The following is a 14,058-nucleotide window of genomic DNA, read 5'->3' as shown; positions in this document are numbered from 1 at the left end:
GATACGACTCGAGTACGTGTATCAGGTGGGGCCCATTTGCTGCGGTTGCATGCAAGTACTTGCGGTGAGCAGCGCGCGGCAAGAAGGCGCAAGCCATTTGCGCGTGATTTTCGCCTTGGTGTCGTGACCGTGGGCGGGATCCGATTGGCGGCTGAGCGCGAAAATTTAGCCAAGGTACGGTGGAACGGCTGCACTTGGTTTCAGTATGCCAAAATAACAGCAAAAGTCGCAGTGGGACTTCAAAGAGAGTTCCACTGTCGTAAACCGGGGCCCAATCGACGATGCCCAAATCGGCTAAATGGGCATCGGAAATGGGTTGCAAATGCTGCTGCGACTTGTTGCTGCTGCGGCAGAAGGAAACCAGGATGAGGCAACGATGTTGCATGTGGTAGGTTGCAAGCACTATATCCGGACGGCGCTACCGTTATCGAAGCTCTCGGTTGGATTGCCTCGAAGGCAGATACACATGAACCCAGAACATCACTCATTCGGTTCGTTGGTCGATAGTTGCTCAGCGCATTGCTGCCACGGTCCTTCTCCGCTACGGGATGCGTGTACTTCGGCACTACAGTAGTATCCGGTGTTCATGCTCGCGGCCAGAAAATTGAGCTTCGCGGAATGGGTCCGCGGCCCTGGCCCTATGGCCCAATTACGGCATACAGATGTCAAGTGGTCGACGTTCCTTTCCGTCCGGACTCTGCCGTCTGGACGACGCTCATAAGTCAAGTAGAGGCCCGGCGCGTAAGCAGCTAGACTTGCATCGGTCGTTTCGAGCACTTTCGAGCGCACCCTTCGCTTCTCACCAGCGCCACTCCATTCGCGCTTCTTCCTCGCCTGCCATGCCTGCCGACGAAGTGGACATCGATGACCTGCGCGCCGACGCGGCCCAGTCGCCCGACAAGTTCGCGACGCACACGAGCAGCAGCAACAGCCGCAGCACCAGCAGCAACAGCTTCCAGGCCTACTCGATGGGCGACGAGGACGAGCAGCCGTCCGACTACCGCCGCGTGCAGCAGGCCAGCAGCTTCGACGTGGAGCAGATGATCCACATGCGCGAGAGCAACTTCCGCGACAGCCTCATGCCCGGCGGCCACTACGCCGAGCCCGGGGGCTCCAACCAGGACTCATCGGGCTCCAACAGCGGCGGCCGCCCAACCGAGATGGGCAACGCGCTCATGCGCATGGACGACGGCTACCGCCGCGCGTACAACAGCAACCAGCGGCCGTCCACCACGACGCCCGACGGCCTCACGCCGCTACTGCAGGCCGCGCGCGCCGGGGACATTGTGCTCGTGAACGCGCTCGTGATCCAGGCCGGCACCGACATCCTGCGGCGAGACCCCATGTTCGGCCAGACGGCGTTGCACTTCGCCATCCGCGGCGGCCACCTCAACGTGGTGCAGGCGCTGCTCATGCCGCAGCTGCGCGGGTCTATCGTGAACGTGGCCGACAACCGCCGCAACACTGCGCTGCACCTGGCCGCGGCCAAGTCGCGCCGCATGACCAAGCTGCTGCTCGAGTGCGGCGCCGACGTCAACTTCCTCAACATGCGCAACCAGACGCCGCTGGGCGTGCACATCCTGACCGTCACGAGGGACGACCCGACCATGACGGAGATCCTGCTGCAGCACCGCGCGAACGCCAACGCGCCCGTGGACAAGTCGACGATCCTGCACGTGGCGCTGGACAAGTCGCTGCTGCAGATCGCCACGCGCCTCGTGCGCCACGGCGCGCGGCTCGACCTCAAGGACGAGTCGGGCAAGACGGTCTTTGACAAGGTGGATAAGGCCCAGCTCAAGATGCTCATGGCCAAGGTGGCCCACCCACCCGTGTGGGTACCCGACAGCGAGCGGCAGGAGTGCATGGAGTGCCGCAAGAAGTTCGGTAGTCTGGGCGCGCGCAGACACCACTGCCGCATGTGTGGCCGCGTGCTGTGCTCGGCCTGCTCGGCTTGTCATGTGCGCGCCAAGAAGCTGCCGTTCCCGGCGCGGCGCCGCGGCAAGAAGAACAAGGCCGAGAAGGCCTCGGCCAACACTCGAGTGTGCAATATGTGCTACGAGATCTGCACGGAGGGCGAGCTGCCGTCGAACAACAACGCCGGCTACGGCCTCCGAGCGCACAGTGAGACGGCATAACCTGGGACGCCCCCGCGAGCTTCTCCTTTTGCGCTGTCTCGCGTCCACGCTTTTGACCCGGACGGTGGCGCTGTTATTATAGAGGTAGGCAATTGACCCCCAAGGAGCTCTTCCAGACGAATGGAACACGCAGGAGACAGGTATATTTTTTTCCTTGATGTACGAGGTAGTACATGGCATGGCGATAAAGATCACTACACAACGAAACATTTCAGTATTCTACAGCCGCCGGCTTTGAGAAGTTCTCAATGAGAACGTGACGGACAGGCGAGAATCTGTCCAGCCCTCGAGTCTCGACGCTTCTTCGCAGCTGTCCCCCACTATCCGAAGGTTGCCGAAATGATATCCCAACCATGCAGAAAGTTCCGCCGGACAGTAAAAAGCTGGACATGTAGGATATCACAGGTGCTTCACAGCGCACGTGGCAAACAACGAGGCAAGAACCTCTTGTCAAGAAGCGCAGAGGAATCCACTGCAATTGGAGACATGTCCCTTCGACGGACGGCAGCGCCTTGTCTGCTTCAGCCGCGTCAGTTCCATGCAGCCGTCTGGCGAATGGCTTGGCACATTGTCTATCCGAGCTGCTTGCTCGTTGAGCACGCAGCGACAACAAAATAGCGGTCAAGGCATCTTTCTGCGGCAGCACGCGAGCTTTGATCTGAGCAACGGTCACCCTCCATTCGGCTCCGATGCAACCAAACAATACATGTGTTGGTGTCTGCAATATCTTGTGGAGTCTAGTCCCGGTCTTCCAAAATGCTGACATGTATCCGCAGCAAATGCGTAGTCATGCTTAAGCAGATGCTGTATGCTAGGCCTCGTTATCGTCGTCTTGAGTATAAAGTATAGTTTGGTGCCATACACAAACGCATACGTTGCTGCTAGCAACTTGTTTCAGTAAACGTTAGAGCTCGGATACACATACACAAGTGCTACTGCGTGCACAACATACCCAAAATACAACCACGAACCAGTGGTCTAACTACCTATCCAAGAAACCAATTAGCCACAACAGCTACATACCAAAGTACAATCGCAAAACCAACGTTTCATAGATGTGATCTAACTAACTATCCACGAAAACAAGTAGCTGCGAAAACCGAAACGAATACGAAGTAGTCGGCACCTACCTACAAGTATCCCCGCTACCTCTGACAAACTTAGTTGTCCATGGTGCTCATGTGCAGCACCAGGTCCACGAGGCGGTTCGAGTAGCCCCACTCGTTGTCGTACCAGGCCACAAGCTTCACGAAGTGGTCGTTCAGGGCGATGCACGCGTCCGCGTCGAACGTGCTCGAGTGCTTGTCGTGCAGGAAGTCGTTGGACACCACCTGGTCCTCCGTGTAGCCGAGGATGCCAGCCAGCTCGCCCTCCGAGGCAGCCTTCACGGCGGCCTTGATCGCGTCCATCGACGCGGCCTTCTCCAGGCGGCACGTCAGGTCCACCACCGACACGTCCGGCGTCGGCACACGGAACGCCATGCCCGTCAGCTTGCCGTTCAGCACCGGCAGCACCTTGCCCACGGCCTTGGCGGCGCCCGTCGACGACGGGATGATGTTCTGGCCGCAGCCGCGGCCGCCGCGCCAGTCCTTGCCGCCCTTGGCCGGCCCGTCCACAACCAAGTTTGCAATCATCGATCTATAATCTCTCTTTCTATCTATCATTAGATTGAAGCGGCTATCTAACCTTTATGACTATGCGCAGACATTGTATCTAAGAAAAAATGATTACAGGATGAGCTACCTTAGTGGAGTAGTGCCGGGAACGGCATCGATAGGATCTGCTCTCGTTCTCGGTGCTTCGGGTAATATTTCAGGCATTTCATCTCGAAGTGCTACTAACCTACTACTAGTAACTGGTACGCTACAAACAGCTTCTCAACCAAACATAACGTCTTTAGTCTCTCTAACCGGACTTACGATCGGTGGAAATTTATCAATAACCGGCGCTTCAAGCTATATCGATGCTCGGGAATATCGGCAGGGCGGCAATACCTACGATTTGACCATTCTTCAGAAGATAAGCGGAGTTACTTCTGGTACCGCAACGCCAAACAAATTCCTATTATGCGAATCGAGTTTAAATATATCAAATATCAATCAGTCATCAGCCACTACCCTCAGTTGTACGATCTTACGACAAAATGCGACGAATTACGATTTATCTAGCTTTTTGACGAGTATCCCGAGCTCGTTATCGTTAGCCTATATACAACTGGAAACATTGATTGTGCCGGCTTCATCAATGGTTTTTAGCATATGGCAACCAAGCAAATATAACAACAGTAGGAAGCCTGACAGAGCTAGGCATCCACTCCACACCAACGAATGAGTACTTTTCGATCACTGGTAGTGGTTTGGACTTTCTTGATGGTTCTTACACAAGAATGATGACTCTAACCGGGTCGAATGCGACTCCCGTCCAGCTCCAAATAGAAGTTCACAATGGGAGTAATTCCACGAGTAGCAACGCGTCATAGATCGGGAATCTCACGAACAACGACATCAGATTTGGGGTCAATAACTCGACTTCGATGATTCTAACTACGACAGGGCGTCTCGTAATTGGAACTACAACCCCTAGCGCTCCTATCCATGTCCCTGGCAGCAACACTTTTGTGTTTGGGGCGGGAGGATCGACAGTTTATCGTTTAAGGACAGATAACGGTGTTACCGAATCGAGTCTTGGCCCTATATCGTACAGCGTCGCCGGAATATTTGGAGGATATATCGCCGCCACAGTCATGGCTATCACGAGCGATCGCCGCTTGAAGAGAAACATTCAATCATGTCCGCTCGACCGCGTAAAGAGGCTCTATGATAGCTGTGAGGTTAAGCTATACGACTGGATCGAGTCGAACAACAAGCCTGGTCAAGAGGTTGGTTTGATCGCTCAGGATGTGGTCTCAGCTCATCTAACGGACCTAACGAGTGTGTTCTATCGCGATGATATTCAGTGTAACGCTGGCACGGGTACAGCCGGGGGTGCAGAGGAAGAAGTGACGTGCCCGAGGAGTGTACCAAAGACAGGGTACACTTGGGCGTCGAGAGGGCGTCGGAGGCGTCGGCGTTACGACGGCGAAGACGAGGCGGAGAAGACCGGTGAAGTGAGGCACTGAAGCACTCGAAGGTAAGTTGGAAATTGAAATTGAAATGGTTAGTTGTTTTTGTCTGTGGGCTGCAGGCTAGCTGCAGCCCCCTAGCTACTTGATTTCCTAATATGCATTTGACTATAGTGATTCTTGAGTCCTCCTGGAGTGAATCTTCAAGGGACGTTGCCTTTACGGCAGTTGGATGTTGAGGTAGCAGCTACTATAGTTAAGTCAAATATAAGTGTGAATGATGTTCCTTGAAGGTGCAATGCCTAGCATGCGCGAGCAAACAAGGAGCTTTGTGCGAGCAATCTTGCTCGTGCATGCGTGTGGCATGCGCTTCAATTGGCTTGTTGCCAATTGACGCTCGCCGTGTCACGGCTCGAACAGAGCTCGTGACGTCGGTGACGTTACATCCTCCCGGACTTGACTTCTCGTTGATGCTTCTTGAAGTCTTCAACGAGAACATGCCAATGCGAGACGTGCTTGATGACTTTTTCGCGCTCCCACGTAGATTCGTGGTCTGGCAATCCATGCCAATTGACGAGCCATTCGGGCTTGCGATTGAATTGGCGCTTGCGGAGTAATTTTTCCACGATGTACTTAGTTTCTCCCGAGTCGTCATCAATGATGATGCGCGATGCCTTTGGAATAGGACGAGTAGCGAATCGAGAAGGATTTTCCACATAGTGGCTGAGAACATCTATGTTGAACGTAGGGTTCAGAAAACGCATGCTGCGTGGAAGATTGAGCCGAGCGACATTCGGGTTGATCATACGCTCAATCGTATATACGGTCCAACTTTGCGTGCAGCAAGTTTTGCGCGTTTTCCCGCGATGTCTTTAGTCACGTGTCCGCTAGGAATGCGACGAGTGTCTAGCATGACCAAGTCACCAGCCTTGAACGTGATTGCTGTTCTCTTTTGATCATAATAGTTCTTGTGGAGAAGTGATCAGAAGTTTTTGGAGATGGATTGATCGTGTCCGACCAGGTGATGGGTCGATGGGTACGGATGGATGGCTTTGGACCTGGGATGGGCGGCATCAACGGTCGGACGACCGGATGGTGGATGTGAAGACCATCATTCCGATCTTGGCAGATTTGGATCGCGGTACCACATGTTGGGTACATGAGTTCAGATCAACCGATCGGATCAACATGGGTTCCGATCGACCGATCAGATTGACATGGGTACAAATCAGCCGATCAGATCAGCACGTACCACAAATACCGGCACATCGGAGGTCCAAGAATGTCAGCAATCATGAGATACGCAAGAGAGATGGGGGATAGGCACGTAGTTCTAAATGGATAAACAGAGAGAGATTTTCCTTGTAGCACGCAAGTGGTCTTCCGAATTCCGGGGAAGGAAGTATATTGGCCTACCCGACGACCGGACAACCACCTGAAGTGACTCAAGCGAGAACGCGGAAGCCCCTGGATAGCTTGGCCAGGTGCGCTCCCCTTCTCTCTCCAACTCATCAAGACCCCGCCATAGGAGGCGGCAAGCATCGAAAAGGACCCCGTAAAGGACACACCCCGTGATCGATCACACTACGATCGATCACCCCAACCGACTGCTGCGTGAAGCATATCCGCGTGGCAGCCAACCACCCCCCCATCCCTGAAGGGCCCTCAAGCCCCAGTTCTGCCCTGCTCACCACTGACTTCCCTCGCGTGATTACCGGAAGAGCGTAACCCGCCCAAGCCGTCGGGTACACAAGGTGAGCTGTAAGGTCAAGATCCGCCGGATCAACGGAGTACCCCCTCCGACAGTCGGCAGTCCGGGCAACCGTTGGTGAGTTGCGATCGCGTCAGCAATTTCGTGATCCCGCTCCACCACATTCTTCTGACGTTCTTGGGCCTTACGCAGTTGCGTTTTGGCTTGCTGGATGATCACTTGACGTTGCTCTTGGAATCGTTTGGCATATGCAGCGATGCCTTGTTGCATCTGAGTCACAATGGTTGGATTATTCAGTGGATCGATCGGATTACGCTCCTTACGACCCGTGTCCAGTTCGAATGGTGACATTCCGGTGGATGCGCTGACTAGCGTAGAGTGGGCATACTCAATAGTTCCCAAATGTTCCGACCAGTCACTACCATGGTACGATACCATGCAGCGAAGCGCGTCTTCTAGAATCAAGTTCTGACGTTCAGTCTGTCCGTCAGCCTGAGCGCGATAGGACGTTGTCATGTGGAGACTAATTCCCATTAGCTTAGTCAACGACGACCAACACTTAGATATGAGCTTGGAATCGCGATCACTGATGATGATCGATGGTAGGCCATGATGGCGTACGACACAATCGAAGAAATGATGCGCAGTCTTTTCAGCATCATCGGTAGTATTACACCCTCGATACTTGGGACGTTTCGACAGCTTGTCGACAACAGTCATGATAGCATCAAAACCTTTAGATTCTGGTAACCCAGTGACAAAATCCATAGAGACAACATTCCAGCATTCTTCTGGAATTGGAATAGGAATCATTTTTTCCATTTTTTCGGACATTGCTGCGTTTCCAACGAGTACAGGTTTCACAACTTTGCACGTAGTCATGGACGTCTTGAACCATTGTTGGCCAATAGTACCATTGCGCGATGCGAAGATAGGTACGATGCGTTCTTGGATGGGCATCAATGTTGGAGTCATGGAAACATTCTATGACTGATGATTTTGCGATGATTGTGGAACACACACACGCATCAAGGTCTTCTCAGTTTTAGTCTTGCGAAAAAGCAATCCATCTTCCTTGACATAAGGAGGCTTTGGTTTGCGGAATAATGCCTTGAAGTCTGGATCAGTACGGTATCCAGTGGCGAATTCACGGCGAACCGATTCTGACCAACCGAGCGAGCTTGAATTTTGAAATTGCTGCGTCACATTCATGGTATCGTACGAGTTGTTCGTAGCAGCAACTGTAACTGGCTCAGAGTAGTCAATAATAGCAGTGTGTATTGGCTTTTCCTCAAAAGCTTCTGACACACGAGGATCAACTTGAATTTCTCGAGTGAGACCAGCAGCCACATCCTCCGCGGCAACAGAGACTCGCGAGGATGGCGGTTCTAGTCCTGGAACCAGGTCCGAGTAATTAGCCACAACGCGATTGCCTACTCTGCGGAAGCGACCAAGATTACGACGTCGAGCAGCAGCACGTTGGCAATGTGGTGTGCATTGATGAAAGGACACCTGGTTGATGGACACATCCAAAGGTTGACGCGATAACGCATCGGCTACGACATTCAATTGTCCTTTCACATGGTGCAGGGTGAAGTTGAATTGAGAGAAGAATGTAAAAAAACGAGCCAATTTAGGCGATACTTTATGATGATGTAGAAGCCATTGACATGCACTATTGTCAGTGAAAACGTCAAACTCTCATAGAGATAATGACGTCATTTTTCCAAAGCAAGCTTTATAGCAAATAGCTCCTTTTCATGCGTCGGCCAATTGATCTCATGTGGTCCAAGCTTCTTCGAAAAGATGGCAATAGGATGATCTTGACCCGAGTAATTCTGAGAGAGAACTCCACCAACACAGAAGCCTGAAGCGTCTGTGGTAACGATGAAGCGTTTCTCATGATCCGGTAATTTCAACACGGGAGCTTTTTGTAGGGCAGACTTGATTTCCTCAAAGGAACGAGTCTGGTCAGATCCCCACTTCCACACATGTTCTTTCTTCACCAAAGATCCTAGTGGCAACGCCAGATTAGCGTAGTCACAAATGAAGCGGCGATAATATCCAGCTAAACCCAAGAAACTTTGTAATTGTATCTGGTAAGATGGCACAGGCCATTGATTAATAGCGTCTGTCTTGCGTGAATCAACAGCAAGACCCTTCCCAGAGATCGTGTGACCCAGGAATTGAACCTCAGATTGACCAAAATGGCATTTAGACTGATGGCAGAACAATTGTTCTTGACGCAAAACGTCAAAGAGCTGACGTAAATGTTCCACGTGTTCTTTCAGGCTAGCTGAGAACACACAAATGTCGTCCAAATAGACAACAATGAAATCGAATTTGGCGAAGAGAACTCACATCAGGCGCGACAAAATGCCAGGCATACCGGCCAATCTCATAGGGGCAACACACCACTGATAGGTCTCAGGGTGCGTGCGAAAGGCGGTATTCTTGCGGCTTTTTACGGCAATGCGCATTTGATGATAGCCTTGAGCCAAATCGAGAACAGAGAAGATGACACAACCACACATCTTATCGAATAATTCATCGATGCGAGGTAGTGGAATCTTTGGGACAATCGACGGAGAATTTACATAGCGATAGTCGATCACCCAACGTATTGGTAACGTAGCATTTCCAGAGCGAATCCACTCTGAACGCGTAAGATTTTGCCTGAGACTGGATTTTTCTTCGGGACACCAAACACATTGGAAACCCAAGGAGAATCGGAAACTTCGATCCAACCTTTCTTCAGCTTTTCGGTCACAAAGAGATCCAGTGCGTCCTGTTCAACCTTAGGCAGACGGAACGGTGCATGGTTGCTTGGTATAGCATCAGGCTTCATCGTGAGCTCGAAATCTACACGACGAGATGGAGGAAGTCCATCAGGAAGTACGTCAGGAAATACATCCTTGTACTCGTGAAGTAGAGAAGTGATCGACTGAGGAATTGACACAGTTGGCTGTGGGACAGCACAAACTTTGACGCGATACACTTCCTCATACTCTTTCTTATTGACTTTACGCTTGAAGTCGGCAGCGGCAATCTCCACTGTAGTCGCCAAGACTTTTGGTGGAGGTGGCGCATGAGAAGGGAACGAAATTGCATGCGATCGCCAGTTTATGGCAGGCTGGAACTTGGTAAACCAAGGTTTTCCCAAAATGACATCGTGGGCAGAACCCAGTGGCCATTCCATAACCGAGAGCTTGCGGAAGCGATAACGACCAAAAGCGATAGTGGCCGTTCCTTTCTTCACTGGTAGAACTACCATCAAAACGAGTCACTTGAGAAACTCCAGCAGTTTCCGTGTTAGCGACTAAGCCAGGACGGACAACCTTGCATGTGGCACCACTGTCGAACATTATCATGACAGGCTTGCCATCACAAGTTCTATGCTTGCGGATCGACTCGTTTTCACGATTGTCCGGCAACATAGTAGAGGCAGAAATTTCTTGCACTTCAACCACAGTTTCAACCTCTTCGTCTTCTGTACGACGATCTTGAGTGGTATTTCCAGAAGCATTCATGCTGCTAATGGCGGAACGTTGATGATTGCTGGAACGGGTATACTTCTCCTTGTTCATACGCTTGTAACACTGTTCAATAGTGTGTCCAAGCTTCTTGCAATAACGACATTTCTTCTTATTCGGAGACGAACGTCTGTTCCTGGTATTTCCAGAATCAATTTCCATAGGCTCTGATTCATTTTCTTGAACTCGAGCAGGTGCAGGTCGATGCTGCTGTTGAGCAGGTTGCTGTAGTTGCGACTGACCATCATCATGAGCAGCATGCAACGGGCGATAGCCTTTACCTTGAATGTGATGCGAACGAGCATATTCCAATGCAACTCGCATTGCGCGACCGACCGTATTGCAACGACGGTATTGAAGTTCTTCACGAGTTGGATTAACCAAACCACGTGTGAAGTAAGTGACCTTGTCAATTTCAGTCATGTCCGTGACTTGGACAATGATTGAACGAAAGCGAATGATGTACTCTTCCAGGTTCTGACAACGGTTTTGCTTCAAATTGTACAACTGATCACGAAGGCGTTCTTGTAAATCAGTCGGCGTAAACTCTTTCTTTAACCAGTCTTTTAATGCTGTAACCGTTTTGATATCCTTTTTACTGATCATGTACCATGCGGCAGCATTTCCTTTGAAGTTGGAGGTAATCATAGCCAGATAGCGAGAACTCTGGTCATCATCCTCCCAGGCCATACTTTTTGCTTTGAAGTACTGGTCTAATTGATCCCAATACAAATCAACAGATTCAGTGAACTTGCCATGGAACTCAGGCAGTCTCATACCTTCAACCTTGTTCCACGGTTATTCACCATTTCTGACATTCTGTGCTGCTCTTGTATAATTCTCTGTTGTTCTTGGACCATCTCCACTAACTGCTGAGTGATGGTCTCCATTGACCATCCTCCCGGATTTAACGAAGTCATGATGAAGAAGAAAGTACGGTTTTTTTTTTTTTAATCGAGGTTAAAACGAGTCCTTTTGTACGTTATTTCAGTGTACTTAAGGTGAAGCACTTGTGACTGAGTCGAAATGAGATTATCCTCGAGCACCAATCGAAGATCCTCCAGCCGGTTACGAAGATTGGCAGATTCTGCTTCTTTTATACGCGGACCGAAGAACTCTTTGATGAGTTCACCTTGGCGGAAGAGGGTCTCGTAGAATTCACTACAGAAGGTGTTTACGTCGTGTTCAGAGAGCACACGGTAAGCTTCTGAGTCCAGAAAATCAAAATAGGAATCCCAATCACGTTCCTTACGCTTAGGCATCCACTACTCAAGCCTACGGCGCTTTGTAGTTCTTTCTGTCACGTAACTCAAAACCTTGCGGTCGAGGTACGTGCAGAGAAGTTCAGAAAGTTCTCCAAGCGGCTGTAACAAGCGCTCGGACAGATGCTGCAAGATGTTTCTTGCGCGATGATCAGCGGCGTCCGGAATTAGATTTCGGAGGGCCTTAACGTAGCGAAAGTGTTTGTCAACACAGAATGCGAAAAAGCTACGAAGCGAAACAGCAGACTTGGCACGCTGTGCGTCGTTGAAAAGGTCACCAATGGAGTGACGGAACGTGTAATCACGCTCTTTCCTCTTGGGCATCAAAGCACTGCGATGAGGGTATGCAAGAACAGTACAGATCCGGCTCGAGACAATGGCTTATTGCGTCGAAGGGTGCGTTGATACTCCGCAATTCTCGAGGGGGGACAATACCCAGTTCCCAGGAGATGGAGGCAACCCCAGCACAACCAAAGTCAGACCAGACTCCAGTAAAGTCTCTTGCGAGGCAAGAAAACCAACGACACTCTCTCCGTAGGAGAGCCTTTCCAGGTGTCGTGCGGCGAAATTCGGCGTAAAAACGCAACCGGTCCCCCCAGACCAACAAGTGCTACCAACTGTAACGCTGGCACGGGTACAGCCGGGGTGCAGAGGAAGAAGTGACGTGCCCGAGGAGTGTATCAAAGACAGGGTACACTTGGGCGTCGAGAGGGTGTCGGAGGCGTCGGCGTTACGACGGCGAAGACGAGGCGGAGAAGACCGGTGAAGTGAGGCACTGAAGCACTCGAAGGTAAGTTGGAAAGTGAAATTGAAATGGTTAGTTGTTTTGTCTGTGGGCTGCAGGCTAGCTGCAGCCCCCTAGCTACTTGATTTCCTAATATGCATTTGACTATAGTGATTCTTGAGTCCTCCTGAGTGAATCTTCAAGGGACGTTGCCTTTACGGCAGTTGGATGTTGAGGTAGCAGCTACTATAGTTAAGTCAAATATAAGTGTGAATGATGTTCCTTGAAGGTGCAATGCCTAGCATGCGCGAGCAAACAAGGAGCTTTGTGCGAGCAATCTTGCTCGTGCATGCGTGTGGCATGCGCTTCAATTGGCTTGTTGCCAATTGACGCTCGCCGTGTCACGGCTCGAACAGAGCTCGTGACGTCGGTGACGTTACATTCAGGAAGGTGAAGATTCTGAGCTGGAGCCTGCCAATACGCAACTTAACGTGGACTATAGCAGAATATCAGCGTATAATATGAAAATAATTCAACATCTCTTGGATCGAATTGAGGAATTGGAGGCAAAGTTATCATCTCTAATATAGAGCAGAGCTTAGAGAACTTGTTCGAGAAGGTCTGCGACCCTTCGAACTTCGTTCTAGTAGACCAGAGCCCTAACAGACCATGGGTTGCGGACCAAGTAAAGAGCTAAAAACTATTTTAACTACTGATGAACCAGGTCAAATCGTTGGATCAACAATCATGCCCGCTGATCAGATCTTGACTTCGTCTAAGCTCTGCTCTATATCAAACGGACGATAATATCCTTGAACTCAGAATCCGAAATTAACCCTTGAGCCCGATGGTTTGTATCTTACAAGAGAAGAATTTTTTCTTAACGTGGACCGTACACGTTAAGAAAAGCTGTACTTGGTTTTTGTATGCGTTGCTACATATTTCAAGTCAACGAGGGGTAGGTGGCGTGTCCTTGCCCTCCTGCTAGGAAGCATAGATTTGGCATCGGGAAAGATCAGGATCAGTATTAGAGTTTGAGAGTAATGATGGGGTGCGCAATATCGCCTATTAGAATTGGCAGGTGAAAAACCGCCGCCACCCAATTCTTCCTCACTTTCAGATTCGCGGGCTAGCGCGCAGAACCCTCTCTGGATCGCAAAAATGGCGTTCCAAGAGCGATGGCGGGAACTCAAGAAGGCCGAATGAAACTGGAAGCGACCAACTGGCCTCTCGGACGACTTCATCTATCTCATGCCGGGCAAGCCGAACAAGGACGTCCGCGGCGTGGACTACTTTGTCGGCGAGAACGAGCTGATGCACTACCTGGACCAACTTGACCTCGGTAAGTGTAGCTGTGTTGATAACCAATGCTATTACTAACGCTGGCTGGCTGCAGCTGAACTTGCCGCAGAGATGGCAGCGACGGGGCGGCAAATAAATAAGGCTTCAACAATCGAGCACGCAGGTGTGGTTTGCTTACGATGTATGTTACAGCTTTGTTTTTTATCTAATCTTGTATTATTCCTTATCATACAGTAACACCTGTAATGGAGAGCCCGCAAAGCCAACCTCAGCCGTCGGTTGCCATTGAGACTTCTGGACCAGCTCAAACGCCGCATTCTCATTCGAAAG

At 50.8% G+C, this 14,058-nt stretch overlaps 2 protein-coding genes across 2 annotated transcripts; one reads left to right on the top strand and one right to left on the bottom strand.

Annotated features, from left to right (window-relative positions):
- Nucleotides 1–839: 839 nt before the first annotated feature.
- KRP23_10718 (Rabankyrin-5) lies at nucleotides 840–2,135 on the top strand (the record flags this gene model as incomplete). The annotated part of the gene is made up of 1 exon (XM_067881199.1): nucleotides 840–2,135. One exon carries the CDS (start codon nucleotides 840–842, stop codon nucleotides 2,133–2,135), a length of 1,296 nt encoding a protein of 431 aa, XP_067741468.1.
- A 1,160-nt stretch (nucleotides 2,136–3,295) lies between these two features.
- Nucleotides 3,296–3,769, bottom strand: KRP23_10717 (Glyceraldehyde-3-phosphate dehydrogenase; the record flags this gene model as incomplete). Its single annotated transcript, XM_067881198.1, has 1 exon — nucleotides 3,296–3,769. One exon carries the CDS (start codon nucleotides 3,767–3,769, stop codon nucleotides 3,296–3,298), a length of 474 nt encoding a protein of 157 aa, XP_067741467.1.
- Between the last annotated feature and the right edge of the window lie 10,289 nt (nucleotides 3,770–14,058).

This window comes from Phytophthora ramorum, assembly GCF_020800215.1.
Source record: "Phytophthora ramorum isolate Pr-102 chromosome Unknown Phyram_PR-102_s0010, whole genome shotgun sequence".
Taxonomy (NCBI): Eukaryota; Oomycota; class Peronosporomycetes; order Peronosporales; family Peronosporaceae; genus Phytophthora; species Phytophthora ramorum.
The sequence above is the reverse complement of the archived record's forward strand: the minus strand, read 5'-3'. Positions and strand labels throughout refer to the sequence as shown.